At 43.9% G+C, this 19,018-nt stretch overlaps 1 protein-coding gene across 1 annotated transcript; it reads left to right on the forward strand.

Annotated features, from left to right (window-relative positions):
• The first annotated feature begins 13,286 nt into the window (after positions 1-13,286).
• On the forward strand, positions 13,287-15,827 carry LOC137340641 (ankyrin repeat domain-containing protein SOWAHB-like). Its single transcript, XM_068003279.1, has one exon. It carries the CDS (start codon positions 13,354-13,356, stop codon positions 15,532-15,534), a length of 2,181 nt encoding a protein of 726 aa, XP_067859380.1. The 5' UTR covers positions 13,287-13,353; the 3' UTR covers positions 15,535-15,827.
• The last annotated feature ends 3,191 nt before the right edge of the window (positions 15,828-19,018 follow it).

A 19,018-nucleotide genomic window follows, 5' to 3' on the forward strand; every position in this document is an offset into this window, starting at 1 on the left:
ACTTCCTACAAAAACTCAGTACCCACGGACCAGTTGAACCAGGAACACTTCTCACCACGATGGACGTCTCGGCACTCTACACCAGTATCCCCCACGATGACGGCATCGCTGCGACAGCATCAATACTCAACACCAACAACAGCCAATCTCCAGACGCCATCCTACAACTCATCCGCTTCATCCTGGATCACAATGTCTTCACCTTCGATAACCAGTTCTTTACCCAAACACACAGAACAGCCATGGGGACCAAATTCGCACCCCAATACGCCAACATTTTCATGCACAAGTTCGAGCACGACTTCTTCACTGCACAGGACCTCCAACCAACACTATACACCAGATACATCGACGACATTTTCTTCCTATGGACCCACGGCGAGGAATCACTAAAGAGACTACACAATAACATCAACAAGTTCCATCCCACCATCAAGCTCACCATGGACTACTCCTCAGAATCAGTTTCTTTCTTGGACACACGAATCTCCATCAAAGACGGGCACCTCAGCACCTCACTCTACCGCAAGCCCACGGACAACCTCACGATGCTCCACTTTTCCAGCTTCCACCCTAACCACGTCAAAGAGGCCATCCCCTATGGACAGGCCCTGCGAATACACAGGGTCTGCTCAGACGAGGAGGAACGCGATGGACACCTACAGACGCTGAAAGATGCCCTAGTAAGAACGGGATATGACGCTCGACTCATCGATCGACAGTTCCGACGGGCCACAGCGAAAAATCGCATAGACCTCCTCAGGAGACTAACATGGGACGCAACCAACAGAGTACCCTTCGTCGTCCAGTACTTCCCCGGAACGGAGAAACTACGCCATGTTCTCCGCAGCCTTCAACATTTCATCAATGACGACGAACACCTCGCTATGGCCATCCCCACACCTCCACTACTCGCCTTTAAACAGCCACCTAACCTCAAACAGACCATCGTTCGCAGCAAATTACCCAGCTTTCAGGAGAACAGCGTCCACGACACCACACAACCCTGCCACGGCAACCTCTGCAAGACATGCCAGATCATCGACACAGATACCACCATCACACGAGGGGACACCACCCACCAGGTGCATGGTTCATACTCCTGTGACTCGGCCAACGTTGTCTACCTCATACGTTGCAGGAAATGATGCCCCAGAGCATGGTACATTGGCGAGACCATGCAGACGCTGCGACAACGGATGAACGGACACCGCGCAACAATCGCCAGACAGGAGGGTTCCCTCCCAGTCGGGGAACACTTCAGCAGTCAAGGACATTCAGCCACCGACCTTCGGGTAGGCATACTCCAAGGTGGCCTTCGAGACACACGACAACGCAAAATTGTCGAGCAGAAATTGATAGCCAAGTTCCGCACTCATGAGGACGGCCTCAACCGGGATCTTGGGTTCATGTCACGCTACACGTAACCCCACCAGAGAACATATGTTATCTGTTTTTAATATAATGGGTCATTCGCTGTCTTTTCTATTTTTTTTGGTGGTTTGTATATTCGGTGGCCTTTTTGTTAACACCTCTCTGTCTGCACACTGTGATTGCCGTGGCAACGGGCAGTTGGAAAGACTATCTGTAATCACCAGGCATTGTTCTGTGATTTATAAATGCGAAGGGTTCGAGGATTTCATTTCCACAACATTCACCTGAGGAAGGAGGAAGCCTCCGAAAGCTTGTGAATTTCAAAAAAAATTGTTGGACTATAACTTGGTGTTGTAAAATTGTTTACAATTGTCAACCCCAGTCCATCACCGGCATCTCACACACGAATTTTTTCAGACAGCAGGTGCTAGTAATGGTTCTGCTGTTGCCATTTACAGCTCCTCTTGATCCATCTTTTGTTTCTTTACTTGTTCCATCACCACCCTCATTGCCTTGCACCATCATCCCTTTTGTCATTTAATCACTCCTGCCCTCCATCCTATCAGAGACCTTCCCTTTTGTTCTTTCCTCACCTCCCTCCCCCTTTCCCTGGCTCTGTACTTGCTTAAAAACTGTTAAATCTTCAACTTCTTCCAGTTCCGATGAAAGGTCATTGACCTGAAATATTAACTGTTTCTTTCTCCACAGATGTTGCCTGACTTGCTGAGTATTTCTAGCATTTTCTGTTTTTATTTCAGATTTCCAGCCTCCACAGTATTTTGCTTTTGATTTGCTGACAAATAATGTACAACTTCAGAAATTACTGATGCTGGACTATTCTGATACTTCATTGAGTTTATGCAGTGAGCTGACTGCTACAGATCAAGAAGGTCCCCATCTGTGCAGTTTCCTGATTGACCCTGGAACAAGATCACAGTGTCCACCTGTTCACTTGAAGCCTTCAGTTACCAGCAGGCATCACAGGATTTTAGTTGTATCATCGACCATGGAGATCAAATTAATTGAACTGACATACAATTTTTGTTCAGATAGCCCACACATATTAGTGGTGCCTTCCTCATGGGGAGGGCACTTGGAGCATGTGTTTTAGTTTGGTGGGCATTGGGCTGACCCATATTAATCTATTTGAAATAGTCCTGGGACAGCAGTTGGTCTCAGCATATAGAACCCAAATGCATCGACGTAAACCCTACCTGAAATTCTCTGCATCAAAAATGAATGATGACAGGACTTTATGCTATAAAGAAAAGTTTGTAAATATTTGATCAATGAATAAAGTTCAACTTTGAAAGAAAAAGTCCCTGGGTTAGGAAAGGCAAACTCGGCCAGGGTTGCTGCTCCTGAATGGTGCCCTGCAAACCCCTGCTGGTAGTGCATGTGGGTCTCAAGTGAGAACACAATCAGGTTTAGCTGCGATGCCTCCTGCTGTCAAATAGCCCATCAAGTCTTGCACAAGAATAATGGCCACTTTGATGAGGTACTAAAAGGTACCTGGTGTCTACAGCACCACATGAAAGTCAGGAATCAACACCTTCAGAAAGGGAAGGGAGAACAGTGACAAAAAAATTCTATCAAAAACACACAAAAGTATTTTTGTGCATAATTTCTACATACTTAAAATACTGTTCATAAAAATATGCAGATGGCTAAACATGCAATCCTAGTAATCCCAAATGTCAGACTTGGCTCAGTGATATCACTCTTGTCTTTGAGTCAGAAGTTCATGGGTTCAAGCCTCCTCCAGAGACTTTGGCACATAATCTAGGCAGATACTTGCAGTGCTGTACTGAGGGAGTGGGGTATTGCTGGAGTTGCTGTTTTTCAGCTGAGACATTAAACCAAGGCTCCATTTGCTCTCTCAGGTGGATGTAAAAGATTCCATGGTACTTTTTGAAGAAGAGCAGGGAAGTTCTCCTGGTGTCCTGACCAACACACATCACTATAAAAGAGATTATCTGGTCAATCTCATTGCTGTTTGTGGAACCTTGCTGTGCGCAAATTAACTGCTGCATTTCCCTATATTACATAGAAACATAGAAAATAGGAGGAGGAGTAGGCCATTCGGCCCTTCGAGCCTGCTCCGCCATTCAATATGATCATGGCTGATCCTCTACCTCAATACCATATTCCCACTCTCTCCCCATACCCCTTGATGCCTTTTGTGTCTAGAAATCTATCTAGCTCCATCTTAAATATATTCAGTGACTTAGCCTCCACATCCTTCTGTTGTAGAGAATTCCACAGGTTCACCACCCTCTGAGTGAAGAAATTTCTCCTTATCTCAGTCCTAAATGTCCTACCCCGTATCCTGAGACACCGACCCCTCGTTCTGGACCCCCCAGCCAGAGCAAACATCCTCCCTGCATCCAGTCTGTCTAGCCCTGTCAGAATTTTATATGTTTCAATGAGATCCCCTCTCATTCTTCTAAACTCGAGTGAATACAGGCCGAGTCGACCCATTCTCTCCTCATACGACAGTTCTGCCATCCCAGGAAACAGTCTGGTGAGCCTTCGCTGCACTCCCTCTGTGGCAAGTATATCCTTTCTTAGGTAAGGAGACCAAAACTGCACACAATACTCCAGGTGTGGTCTCACCAAGGCTCTGTATAACTGCAGTAATACATCCTTGCTCCTATACTCAATCCTCTTGCAATGAAGGCCAACATACCCTTTGCCTTCCTAACTGCTTGCTGCACCTGCATATTTGCTTTCAGTGACTGGTGTACAAGGACACCCAGGTCCCTTTGTACATCAACATTCTCCAATCTATCACCATTTAAATAATACTCTGCCTTTCTGTTTTTCCTTCTGAAATGGATAACTTCACATTTATCCACATTATACTGCATCTGCAATGTTTTTGCCCACTCACTCAACTTGTCTAAATCGCCTTGAAGCCTCTTAGCAGCCTCCTCACAACTCATGATCCCACCTAGTTTTGTGTCGTCAGCAAACTTGGAAATATTACATTTGATTCACTCATCCAATTCATTGATATATATTGTGAATAGCTGGGGCCCAAGCACCAATCCCTGTGGTACTCCACTAGTCACTGCCTGCCACCCTGAAAAAGACCCATTTATTCCCACTCTCTGTTTCCAGTCTGTTAACCAATTTTCAATCCATGCCAGTATATTACCACCAATCCCATATGCTTTAATTTTGCACACTAACCTCTTATGTGGGACTTTATCAAAGGCCTTCTGAAAATCTAAATAAACCACATCCACTGGTTCTCCCTTATCTACAACAGTGACTTCACTTCAAAAGTATTTCATTGGCTGTGAAGTGTTATGGAATGTCATGAAAGGCGCTATATAAATTAAAGTTCTTTCTCTAACCTTAATTTTTATGAAATAAAAAGTCCATTTTTTTTTAAACAGTATATAATGTTTGGCTTAATGCTTTATTACTTTTAGACTGTTCCTGTGCCACTGTCAGCAAATGAGTCCCATGGCTATGGTACCATGAATAATCTTTGCAGATAAATCCTAGCACTAATCTATTAGGCTGAGGGAGATTTCCCTCCCACCCTAATGTTCAGGGCTATGACTTGTCTGCAATTGGTTTCAATTTTGCAGCCATTTCATTTTTTTTTGCAAGCTTATTTTACAATCTGTGTATGCAAGACAGGGTACTCAAGAAATATCAACTCCTAGTAAAGATCATTTATTTTTATTGAATTGCACAAATAAACTAAATTTTGATTGACATTGAAACTCACATCAGAGAAGCTAGAAATCCCAAAAAGGAATTGAGCAGAAAACAAAGACGTCAAAAGTAAAAGTTCTTGGAATATTAGTGCAATTACGACAGCTGTCCACATTTAGTCCAATATATGCATAGTAGATGTATTCTGCTGAAATTTGATTTTATGATCTCACATTTGTGGCACTTTTAAAGTTGTTTATTTTTTAAAAGATAATCTTAGCATTCATTTTGTCACAAAGATTTGCTTCAATCTCAAATATCAATAGATCCCAAATACTAATAAGTCAAAGATGGAGGCTATGGTTTGTTACCCAGTGTGCATCTGTACAATTACAGATTTTCCATATTATGCATCTGTGGCAGCACATATCTCAAAGGCATCACACTACAAAAGCTTCACATGTGCAATGGGCAAAAAAAAACATGATTGGCTTCAATACTATGCTGATTCTCTCAAAATATAGATGATGATGATGATGAGGTAGGAAAAGGTACTGAATCAATCAAGTGGTTTAATTTCTTACCTCCCTAAAAGACACCAATCAGGAACCAGCAAACACCATAAAATGAATCAATCAAATCAATCAAAAAATATTCACAGTTGTTTCAGTGGCTGTGTAACTTTCTAACCCAATACACTATATATAGCTAAGAATTAAATTTATATGTTATTAAATACAGTACATTGAAAATTACATCATTCTTAAAAAAAATAAATAGCTACATTTACCTATAAACCTATTATAGGCTAGAATTCCCTGCACTAACTTTCCCATGCACAGTTTTGCCATTCTCTCTAAGGCCTCTGGTTTAAGTTCTGCTCCATGCCACAGCTAGCAGTTTCCACCTATATCTTTATACCATAGGTGCCATGCACATGCAAGCAGGGTGCCCTCAATGCTTTGCTTGGGGTGGGGTGCACTTACACAGGATATTAGTGCTCTTCGCTGCTGCTTTCAACATGTACAACTCAGGCTCATGGACTTCCTGGCCTGAAACTACTGTATTAAACTTAAATAAGGGCAATTATAAAGGAATGAGGGCAGAATTGGCTAAAGTAGACTGGGTAAACAGATTAGATGGTATGATGGTGGATAAGCAGTGGCAAATATTTAAAAAGATATTTTATGACTCGCAACAAAAATATATCCCTGTGAGGAGGAAAGACTCCACAAAAAAGGTGAACCAACCATGGCTAACTAAGGAAGTAAAGGATGGTATCAGATTAAAAGAAAAAGCATACAACATGGCAAAGATTACTGGTAAGCCTGAAGATTGGGAAAACTTTAAAAACCAGCAAAGGATGACTAAAAGAATAATAAAGAGGGAGAAAATAAATTATGAGAGTAAACTAGCGAGAAATATAAAAACTGACAGTAAAAGCTTCTACAAGTATATAAAAAGAAAGAGGGTAGCTAAAGTAAACATTGGTCCCTTAGAGGATGAGACTGGGGAAATAATAATGGAAAACAAGGAAATGGCAGAGGAACTGAACAAATATTTTGTATCTGTCTTCACAGTAGAAGACACTAATAACATACCAATAATAGTAGAAAATCAAGGGGCAAAAGGGAGGGAGGAACTAAAAACAATCACTATCACTAGAGAAAAAGTACTAGGTAAACTAATGGGTCTAAAGGCTGACAAGTCCCCTGGACCTGATGGCTTGCATCCGAGGGTCTTAAAGGAAGTGGCTACAGAGATAGTGGATGCATTGGTTGTAATCTTCCAGAATTCACTAGATTCTGGAAAGGTCCCAGCAGATTGGAAAACCGCAAACAAAACACCCCTCTTCAAGAAGGGAGTGAGACAGAAAGCAGGTAACTATAGACCAGTTGGCTGAACATCTGTCATTGGGAAAATGCTAGAATCCATTATTAAGGAAGTAGTAGCAGGACATTTGGAGACTCATAATACAATCAAGAAGAGTCAACATGGTTATATGAAGGGGAAATCATGTCTGACAAATTTATTAGAGCTCTTTGAGGAAGTAACGGGCAGGGTGGATAAAGGGGAACCAATGGATGCAGTATATTTGGATTTCCACGTAAAAGGTGCCACATAAAAGATTACTGCACAAGATAAGAGCTCATGGTGTTGGGGGTAATATACTGGCATGGATAGAGGATTGGTTAACTAACGGAAAACAAAGAGTCGGGATAAAAGGGTCATTTTCAAAATGGCAATCTGTAACTAGTGGGGTGACACAGGGATCAGTGCTGGGGTCTCAACTATTTACAATATATATCAATGACTTGGATGAAGGAACAGAGTGTCTTGTGACCAAACTTGCTGATGATACAAAGATAGGTGGAAAAGCAAGTTGCGATGAGGACACAAAGGGCTTGATTTTCGCACCCCCGATCGGGTGCGTTCGCGTCGGGGGGGCTGCGAAAATCGGGAATTCCCGGGGCAGATCTGGAGCTCGGCTCCAACCTGCCCACTTCCGGGTTCTCCAGTGACGCGGTGACATGTGCGCGCAGCCCCCGTATGTGGGACTCCTGCCAGCAATTAAAGCCGGCGGGGTGCCACTTAAAGTATTTATTTAGGTATTTCAGGTCATTTAGAGACCTGATCAACATGATATTTCAGGAGGGGTGGGATTCGGCAAACAACTGGGACTGTTTCCCGTACTGGGGGAAACACTCCCAGTTCAAATGGACGTGTTGCAGCCATCAGCCTGTGGCAGCTGCAAAGGTCCATTTGACAAGTGGGGTGGGGGGGGACCCTCACTCATTGCAGGAGGCCACTCTGTCACTTTGGACAAAGTTTGGCCTCCACCACCCTCCTCCTAACAATAAAATTCACGAACTTCCACACTTACCCCGGTGTCCAGAGACATGTACCTACCTTGCGGACCCCCTCAAATGTACATCTTCCAGATAGGGGCCGCCGTAGCTGCAGTCATGACGTCCTCGGAGGACGAACAGCATCACCAGCCTCGCCGTCCACCTGAAACATGGAGCCCCACAACACAGTGCTGTAACACATCCACCTGCAGAGCAGGAGGGAGGGCAACCGCAGAGAGAGATGCGTCGCAGAAGGCACTACCCTCGCCACAGGGTCTACAGACCGAGGCTCAGCTTCCTGGACCTCTCTGAGCAGCAGTGCACATGGGGGGCTCAGAGTCACTCGACATGTAGTCGTGGACATCTGCAGCCTCTTTCACGCCGAGCTGCTCCCGGTTGGCCCGAGCACCATCTTCTTACCTGTCGCTGTCAAAGTCACCACTGCCCTCAACAACTTCTCCTTCGCATCGTTCCAGGGTGCCACCAGGGACATCGCCGACATCTCTCAGTCGTCTGCACAAAGGAGCCCTGCAAATACACCTACACCCACTCTGCAGTGACACAATGGGTGTCATCAGTTGTGGGTCTTCATTGTGATCCTCAGGAAAGGGCATTATTGCACAAACCAGACAAGATTCGCAAAGACGTGGCAGTAGTGGTGACAATATAATATGTTATGTGAGTTGATCAGAAATTAAATATAAGTAAAAACCATGACAAACCCTCAAACACCCTTGTGCATCTCCATCATGCTCACAACACGTTTGCCTTATGCTGCCTACTGCACATATGTGATGCATGCCCTGTGGCTGCAGCACAGGTAGTGGCAGGTTGAGTGAGGCTGACCGTGAAAGAGATGCATGAGAGAGTGAGTATGAGATAGAGCCATGAGATTGTATGAGGATTGGGTTGAGTGGTAGTGGTGGGATGAATACTGGTGAGGTGAGTAAGCGCAGGTAAGATGAGGATGAGCTTTGAGTGGGTGTGAGGAGTGATGTGATAGAGTAGTGTTGGCAGTGCAGAAGGAGATGTGGGGTGGGGGCGGTGATGTGGCAGATGGAGTGTAGGGGAATAAGTGTACTCACTTCGGCTGACCTACTTAGGTTATTGAAGCGCCTCCTGCACTGTATGCAGATGCGCGATATGTTGGTGGTGCAGGTGACCTCATCTGCCACCTCGAGCCAGGCCTTTGTGGTGGCAGAGGCAGGCCACTTCCTCCCGTCCGCCAGGGGGAAGATCTCTGTCCTCTCCCTCCTCCTTACCCCATCCAGTAAGACCTGGAGTAAGGCATCATTAAACCTGGGAGGAGCCTTTCCCCTGGGCTGCTCCATGCTGTAATTTTTCCTATTTTCTGCAGCATCAGTCAGTGGAGGACTGCCCCTTTAAATAGGGCTCCTCCATCTGACAGACCTTGCTCTGCATGCGCAGCCCGCCCACCGCCCTGCTAATATCGGGCCCAAAGTGTCTGCAAAGGGATATTGACAGGTTAAGCGAATGGGCAAAAATTTGGCAGATGGAATATAATATGGGAAAATGTGAAGTTATCCACTTTGGGAGGAAAAATAAAAAAGCAAAATATTATTTGAATGGAGAAATACTACAAAATGTTGCGGTACAGAGGGATCTGGGTGTCCTCGTACATGAAACACAAAAAGTCAACTTTCAGGTGCAGCAGATAATCCGGAAGGCAAACGGAATAATGGCCTTTATTTCTAGGGGGATGGAGTATAAAAGGAAGGAAGTCATGCTCCAACTGTACAGGGTGCTGGTGAGACCACACCTGGAGTACTGCATACAGTTCTGGTGCCCTTATTTAAGGAAGGACATACTTGCATTGGAGGCAGTTCAGAGAAGGTTCACTAGGTTGATTCCGGGTATGGAAGGGTTGTCTTATGAGGAAAGATTGAACAAGTTGGGTCTATACTCATTGGAGTTTAGAAGAATGAGAGATCTTATTGAAACATGCAAGATTCTGAGGGGACTCGATAGGGTAGATGCTGAGAGGATGTTACCCCTCATGGGGGAATCTAAAACTAGGGGGCATAGTCTCAGAATAAAGGGTCGCCCGTTTAAGACAGAAATGAGGGGCAATTTCTTCTCCCAGAGGGTTGTGAATCTTTGGATTTCTTTAGCCCAAAAGTCCAAATTCTCATGGGCTATACCACTTTGTGCCAGAAACTTTTTAGACAAACAATTGTTATTGTAGTCCAGGAGCCAGGAGGTTTCTAAAGCTCAGAACGTTCCATTCCACTAAAAAAAGTGGTTAATTGCCAAGCAACTATAAATAAGTCATTGAATACATTCAAGGCTGAGTTAGACAAATTTTTGATCAGCAAGGGAGTCAAAGGATATGGGGAAAGGGCGGGAAAGTGGAGTTGAGGTAAAAATCAGATCAGCCATGATCTCATTGAATGGCGGAGCAGGCTCGAGGGGTCGAATGGCCTACTCCTGCTCCTATCTCTTATGGTCTTATGGCCTGACTGGAGTCAAATTCCAGAAAGTCAACTTGTTGTGCTTTATTTATTTTTGCGCTTTATTTATTGTTGCTTGGCAATTAACCACTTTTTTTTTAGTGGAATGGAACGTTCTGAGTTTTAGAAACCTCTTGGATCCTGACCACAATAACAATTGTTTGTCTAAAAAGTTTCTGGCACAAAGTGGTATGGCCCATGAGAATTTGGACTAGTAACAAAAATAGCTGGTCACCACCATTGCTCCACAAAATTATTCGTCAGCACCTAGATGTCTTCAAGCAGCTCAGAGATCGACTTGGGCTCAAGCTGCCCTTGTTCACTAAAGCAAATTATCTATAGAACTGGGCGTCAGAATCAGAATAAAAACCATAATTGGAATTGAAACTGACTGCAAACAAAATGATGACTGCAACTCGAATTAAAAATAATTATTACATAGCAAGAGTATGACTGGTGGTTTTGGAATTACAATTTAAGCAATGATGAAATACAATAATAGAAAAGGAATTTGCATTACATAATAGGAATAGTAAATCAAAACATGGAGAGACTATCCACCTCTTTTCTGATTTCGTTTTAAAAAGATAATTCAGTTGTAATTTTCCCTATCAATTTTCCTCCATCATTTGTCTTCATTCACTTCCTCTCCCGAAGGTGTTGACTTTTATAATTCCAAAGTCTCCCTCCAATACTTTGCCCAAGTGGCCATTCATCCATAGGAGGCATCACTGCCAAGCCCAATTCTATCCTTACTTGATGACCATACGTATACTTCAGCAAGGTTTACTTGATAGTGATCGGGAATGGGTACCTCAGCCCATTTTCCCCCCTTTCTTCACTCAGAGGGTGGTGAACCTGTGGAAGGCTGTGGAGGCCAAGTCACTGAATATGTTTAAGAAGGAGCTAGATAGATTTCTAGACACAAAAGGCATCAAGGGGTATGGGGAGAGAGCAGGAATATGGTATTGAGAGAGGATCAGCCATGATCTTATTGAATGGCGGAGCAGGCTCAAAGGGCCGAATGGCCTACTCCTGCTCCTATTTTCTATGTTTCCTGATCCAGTGATGCTGATGCCAAATATAGTGCCCCTATTGCTGGTTTGTATGACTCATCTACCCCCTGCCTAATCTCCAAGTCATTGGAGATACCCTTAAATTGTAATTTAAAAATTACTAAATGAGAAGAGGTAGATGGCTTGGAACTTTTAACAAAACCTGAATACCACAAAAAATGCTAATTAGCTTTTGCATTAAAAAGTTCAAGAGTTGGCTTGATGACTGAATGGGTAATTTGGTGCGCTACTGAGCCATACAGATCTCTTTGTGCTGAATTGGTGATGGTACTGCTGCAATTGACCTCAGACTTTTAAAGCTGCTTCACCAGTGACTGCCAAATGTGCCCAAAATCCTCTTCTCTCACTGACATTCTTAAACACGGATGAATTATGGGAAATCTAAGGAGTCGCACAACACCAGGTTATAGTCCAACAGCTTTATTTGAAATCACAAGCTTTCGGAGCTTTGCTCCTTCGTCAGGTGAAGTGACGAAGGAGCAAAGCTCCGAAAGCTCCTTCACCTGACGAAGGAGCCAAGCTCCGAAAGCTTGTGATTTCAAATAAAGCTGTTGGACTATAACCTGGTGTTGTGCGATTCCTTACATTAGTCCACCCCAGTCCATTACCGGCATCTCCACATCATGAATTATGGGAAAGTTGTTGCTATAAATCCATGCTCCATCAGGAATTACTAACATCAAACCAGAAAAACTAAATGGATATGGTAGTGGTTTTGTTACTGGACTAGTAATTCTGAGTTTGAATGAATAACCCAGATGAACGGGAGTTCAAATCTCACTTTCAAACTACTAGGAATTTGAATTCAGTTTATTAAAAAAATGAAAATAAAAAGTTGGTATCAGTAAAGGTGACCATGAAGCTGTCAGATTGTGATAGAAACCCAATTGATTCACTCGTGATCTGGTCTATATGCATTCCAGCCCCACACCTTAACTGTCCTGTGAAGAGGCCTATTCAGTTGTTACCTCTCTGTCTGAACACGGTGATTGCCTTGGCAACGGGCAGTTGCAGGGGCATTCTGTAAACACCATGTATTGTTCTATTTGTATAAATGCGTAGGCTTCGAGGAGCTCCTGAACATTTACCTGAGGAAGGAGGAAGCCTCCGAAAGCTTGTGAATTTAAAATAAAATTGCTGGACTATAACTTGGTGTTGTAAAATTGTTTACAATTGTCAACCCCAGTCCATCACCGGCATCTCCACATCATATTCAGTTGTAACTAGAGATGGGCAACAAATGCCAGTCTTACCAGCAACGCCCACACTCCAAGAATGAATATAAAAGAACGCAAAATGTAAGCAGAATATAGAGTTCACGCTGGGAGATTTAACTCGGTACCTCCTGCCGCTGAATCACCAAGCCCCAGGGTATTGGCAGGTAAATGGTCTATTGTGTTTTATCCGTCACATTCTTGCATAATCAGCCTTTTGCCCTGCACAGCAGATTGAACGGCGGTGTAAACACAATTTTTAAACTTTTCTCTTAAATGTTTGCTTACATGTCACCTGCGTTTTATATCTAAGTGGCGTGCACGACAAATATCTTCCCTTAGCTCTTGCATCACTTTTGTATCGGACATGACTTTTCCCAACCCTTCTGAAGTTTTACCTTTTACAGGTGGGGCTCTTTGACGCGCCCGCCCTCTCTCCCAAGGTCTGTTTATAATCTCGGGGGGGGGGGGGGGGGGGGTGGAGAGCGACGTTCTCGTTGATTGCCATTGAAATTGCCCAATCGAGTCCATAATTGGGCCGTCAATCACAGATTGGACCCAACCTGTGAGCTGCAGAGGCGGGTGATTTGGGTTGTGGGTGGGCAGGTGTGTGAGTTGGTGAACGGGTGAGGGGAGCGGCAGCTGATCGATTCAAGCAGGAAGAAAACACCTTCACGTTGATGACATTTTTCGAGCGATGGCTGAAACTTTCAGCCAGGAAGCCGTTTTGGATTTTCTTTTGCTCCACCGTGGGAAGGTGAGGAATGTGGATCTGACCTCTCATTTCAGGCGCTTCCTGAAGGACCCTGAGAGGCAGGTGCAGACCCGGGAACAGTTCAAGAAGTTTGTCAACTCGTTAGCTGTGGTGAAGGAAGAAGGTGGGGTCAAGTATATCTTACTGAGGAAGAGATATAAAGAACTGATCCCCGAAGAGTTTTCCATTTCAAGCGATGTAGTGCTCGGCCATCCAAATAAGGGCGAGGAGAAGGCGAGGCAAAGGGCAGGTAAATGCAAGGAGCCCTCGGCTGGCAGACAGGTTACGGGATCACAGAGTAAGCTCGGGGCTGAGGAAAGACGTCAAGAGTCAACAAGAGTACTGAAAGTGAACAGAACTCACCGTCGCTCCAGAGGTGAGGCGAAAGCTGCTCATGAGGATTTTTCTGAACTTTCCGTGGATGGGGTTCAGGCACCAAAGGGGTCGCCGAAGGCATCGCCAACTATATTGCAGGGTGGAAACTGCGCCGATGAAGCCAATCGCGGCACCTTGTTGCAAGAACGTTATCACTCATCGCTTGACTCAGTCAGGGAAGATGGCAAAAGAGCCAATGTGGATCATCCCGTTCGGCAAGGGGATTGTATTGGAGTTATCAACAGAGGCGAAGGGTCAGTTATTTGTAAGTCAACAGCGCAGAGGTCTAGAAATCCTAAGAACGAAGAAAGTCCTGTAACCGCAAGTTTTTGCCCCAATGACACCGTGAGTTTGTTCAACGGCGATAGCAATCGCAGCAGGAATTCCAGTCAGTCAGTTTTATCCCGTTCCACAACCTCACCCATCCTCTCTCATGTTTTCCCATCTCGCTCTGTTTCTTCGGTTGCTAAGTGTAAAGGGAAGGAAATACGTGCCCATGAATCTCCTCCAAACTGCAATGCTGAAATCATTTCTGACCAACCTGTCATTGAAAGCATACAGTATAAACCTGACCAAAACCCCTCCGAGAATTTTGTGGAGGAGTCAAAAAAAGTTGTTCAGAGAGTGCAGAGGCGGGGGATTACAGCTCCTACTCATGAGAACAAAATGATCAGCCATTGTAAGAACACTTCATCTCCAAAGAAACATGGAACTAATAACAAAGTACTGAAAATGTTGCCAGGGTTACTAACTGGTAGTAACGCTGAAGTGCTTGTAAGTTCGGCAATATGCACAGAAGAATGCATTCAAAATAATCAGAGAAAGCTGTCACTGTATTGTAGGCCATCTGCTGGAAGTGGGAAGCTAATGAATAGTTGGCATTCTGAAGGGCAAAGTATATCGCCCAAAAGACACAAACCTCTTAAAAAGATGGTTAAGAGCAACAGACCTCCTCACAAAATGCCAGTGGTTCCACATGTCAGTAACCAGTCAACTACTCCGAAAATAGTTGTTAGAGATGCATCTCTGCACGTAAGAGACCGGCCACCACATTTAGCCCAGACAGAGAGCCACAGTGAGTGCAGAAAAGAGGATCCGTTAAAAATTGGGGGAGCATCTGAAAAATCTTCACTGGTGCCACTTGATTCTACAGAGCACGAATGGATAATGAAAACAACTGTTGGGATGTTTGAACAGGCTTATGCCTTATTCCACAAAAACCCCAACATTGTTATGAAAAGGGATTTTATTTCTGGCTATACAGTACTTCACTGGATAGCAAAACATGGCAATCATCATGCACTCTCTCAATTTATTGGTCATGCAAGAAAAAGAAAAGTTGAACTAAATGTGGACATTAAATCTACCTGTGGGTACACTCCTTTGCACATAGCTGCTATACACGGACAGTTGAAAATCATTCAATATTTAGTGAAGAAATATCGAGCAAATGTTAATTTAAGGGACCACAGTGGCAAGAAACCGTGGCAGTACCTGAACAGTGAAGCTCCTAGGAATGTGTGCCAGATGTTGGGTGCTGCTGAACATAAACCCAACAGCAATGCTGCTATGCATTCTCAGAACAGCAGCACATTTCCAGCAAAGGACATCGCAAGGCAAGAATCATCTCATGCCATAAGCAGAAAAACCTCATTCGCTGCTTTTTTCAAATCCCCACGACTTCTGCAAAAATCCACACACTTGGCCTCTGATCGCCTTCATGCAATAATTGAGGAAGATGAAGAATAAGACTGAAATACAACCTAATAACTTTATAATTCATATCAGAAATAAGATTCTTGCTCTTGGTTATGTACTGTAATTAACACATTCCTGTTCATTATGTGATTGTGCATTAGCAAGTTAATTTATATAATTTTAATTGATATACTAGGAAACCTGTTCAGTTTTGATATATATAAACAGTTGGGTCTGAATGTATTACTAAGCTGTATCTCAAGTGAAGAGTTCAGAATATGTCATCAATCACAGTAGTGTATGTTGAGTGTTTTGTGAATACCTGCTGAACCTTAAAATTGTATTTAAAGCTACAAAAATTCTATTTAATGTTTTTTCTTATCTATGTAAATTTCCCCCAATTTTCTAACCATCTCTGCTGAAGGTGTGTTTGGTTCATGCTGGGGTGCAGTTGTAAAGGTGATGCCCATCCTCTTTTAGCTTCCCAAATCCTCCTTCATGTGAAGCGCTTGGCAGTAAATGTCAATAGTCTGATCGTGGAGGGCATTAATGCTGTTCACTTCCAACGTATGTTCATTTTTCAGCAGGGGTCAGTGGATAGTGATCAGGAGAAGGAATAGGGGCTAAATGTTTCCCCCTTCTTTAGCTCAAGGGCCTACCACTTTCACTTTCAGTCAACCGAACTATTACTTTCATAGAATCATATCATCGTAGAATGGTTATAGCACAGAAGGAGGCCATTTGGCCCATCGAGCCCATGCCGGCTCTTTGTAATTCAGTTAGTTCCATTCCCCCACTCTTTCCCTGTAGCCCTGCAAATTTTTTCCATTTAAGTATTTATTCAGTTCCTTTTTGAAAGCCACGATTGAATCTGCTTCCACCTCCCTTTCGGGCAGTGCATTCCAGATCATAACCACTTACTGTGTTTAAAAAAAAGTATTTCCTCATGTCGCCTTTGGTTCTTTTGCCAATCATCTTAAATCTGTATCTGGTTCTCGACTCTTCCGCCAATGGGAACAGTTTCTCTTTATTTACTTTATCTAAACACTTCATTTTGAACACTTCTATCTAATCTCCTCTTAACCTTCTCTGCTTTAAGGAGAACAACCCCAGCTTCCCCAGTCTATCCACGTAACTGAAGTCCCACACCCCAGGAACCATTCTAGTAAATCTTTTCTGCACCCTCTATAAGGCATTCGCATCCCTCCTGAAGTGCGGTGCTCAGAATTGGACGCAATATTCTAGCTGTGGCCCAACTAGTGTTTTATAAAGGTTCAACATAACTTCCTTGCTTTTATACTCTACGCCTCTATTTATAAAGCCCAGGATCCTGTATGCTTTTTTAAATCGCTTTCTCAACCTGTCCTGCCACTTTCAAAGATTTGTGCACATGTACCCCCGGTCTCTCTGTTCCTGCACCCCCTTTAGAATTGTACCATTTAGTTTATATTGCCTCTCCTCATTCTTTCTGCCAAAATGTATCACTTCGCACTTCTGTGTGTTAAATTTCATCTGCCATGTGTCCGCCTATTCCATCAGCCTGTCTATGCCCTCTTGAAGTCTATCACTATCCTCCTTACTGTTTACTACACTTCCAAGTTTTGTGTGATCTGCAAATTTTGAAATTGTGCTCTGCACACCAATTTCGTATCCATGCTGCCACTGCCCCTTTTATACCATGGGCTTCAATTTTGCTGTGGAGATGCCGGTGATGGACTGGGGTTGACAATTGTAAACAATTTTACAACACCAAGTTATAGTCCAGCAATTTTATTTTAAATTCACAAGCTGACAAGCCTATTATGTGGCACCTTATTAAATGCTTTTCAAAAGTCCATATATACAACATCAACCGCATTGCCCTCATCAACCCTCTCTGTTACCTCATCAAGAAACTCAATCACATTAGTTAAACTCGATTTGCCTTTTAACAAATCCATGCTGGCTTTCCTTTATTAATCCACACTAATCAATACTGCCACCCCTCCTTTTTTTCCTTCCCTATCTTTCCTGAACACCTTGTATCCAGGAATATTTAGTACCCAATCCTCCCCATTTTTGAGCCAGGTCTCCATTATCGCCACTACATCATATTCCCATGTGGCTATTTGCGCCTGCAGCTCACCAACCTTATTTGCCACACTTCGTATGTTTACACACATGCACTTTATGTAAGATGTTGCAGTTAAGTTATTTCTCTAGTTTTGACACTGATAACTCTGCAATCTGTCCATGTCTGTCATGACCAGGACCACAGCAATCTGCCAAAATAGCCTTGCTCTGTTTCCTGATGCTCTCCTTCCATCTCTCCTAGGTCCTATCTGATGTTGATGTTGTTTGGGTGTCATCAAACTCTGCTGCAGCTGATGGTGGGAATCCCAGATCTTGTGATACTTTGCGAGATCAGGAATAACTGTCTGCCGTGTGGAGCAAAGTTCAAACCGCAGGAGCCGAGAGTGGCAGGGAGGTGCACGTTGAAGAACTAAACTGGAGAGCGAAGACAAGAAGGCCAGTGTAAACTGAGAAAGGAAGGGGAGTGGTTCCATGAGCTGAGAAGGGGGAAGGGGCTAATAACCAATCAGATTTAGTAATAGAGATTATTAATACACATCCACAATAGCCTGTAAAGTACTCCATAAAAAATTAGACAATCGTGAGTCACAATCTTATGCATGCTTCCAGTGGTTCTGGCCATGACTTCGTTTAGAAGGTGATGCGGGTAGTTATGGGATATGAAGTTCACCAGCACTGTGATTACACTCCTCAAGGGTGAACAGCCAGTTGTCGTGGTGCATATAGGCACCAACGATATAGGTAAAAAACAGGATGAGGTCCTACAAGCTGAATTTAGGGAGTTAGGAGTTAAACTAAAGAGTAGGACCTCAAGGGTAGTAATCTCAGGATTGCTACCAGTGCCACGGGCTAGTCAGAGTAGGAATGACAGGATAGCTAGGATGAATACGTGGCTTGAGAGATGGTGCAAGAGGGAGGGATTCAAATTCCTGGGACATTGGAACCGGTTCTGGGGGAAGTGGGACCAGTACAAATTGGACGGTCTGCATCTGGGCAGGACTGGAACCAATGTCCTAGGGGGAGTGTTTGCTAGTGCTGTTGGGGAGGGTTTAAACTAGAGTCATAGAGTCATACAGCACGGATAGAGGCCCTTCGGCCCATCGTGTCCGCGCCGGCCATCAGCCCTGTCTACTCTAATCGCATATTCCAGCATTTGGTCCGTAGCCTTGTATGCTATGGCATTTCAAGTGCTCATCCAAATGCTTCTTGAATGTTGTGAGGGTTCCTGCCTCCACAACCCTTTCAGGCAGTGAGTTCCAGACTCCAACCACCCTCTGGGTGAAAAAGTTCTTTCTCAAATCCCCTCTAAACCTCCCGCCTTTTACCTTGAATCTATGTCCCCTTGTTATAGAACCCTCAACGAAGGGAAAAAGCTCCTTAGTATCCATCCTATCTGTGCCCCTCATAATTTTGTACACCTCAATCATGTCCCCCCTCAGCCTCCTCTGCTCCAAGGAAAACA

This window comes from Heptranchias perlo, chromosome 1, assembly GCF_035084215.1.
Source record: "Heptranchias perlo isolate sHepPer1 chromosome 1, sHepPer1.hap1, whole genome shotgun sequence".
Taxonomy (NCBI): Eukaryota; Metazoa; Chordata; class Chondrichthyes; order Hexanchiformes; family Hexanchidae; genus Heptranchias; species Heptranchias perlo.

Excerpts from the sequence above, each read along its gene's own strand:
- LOC137340641 (XM_068003279.1), top strand. The coding sequence starts at position 13,354 with ATGGCTGAAACTTTCAGCCAGGAAGCCGTTTTGGATTTTCTTTTGCTC.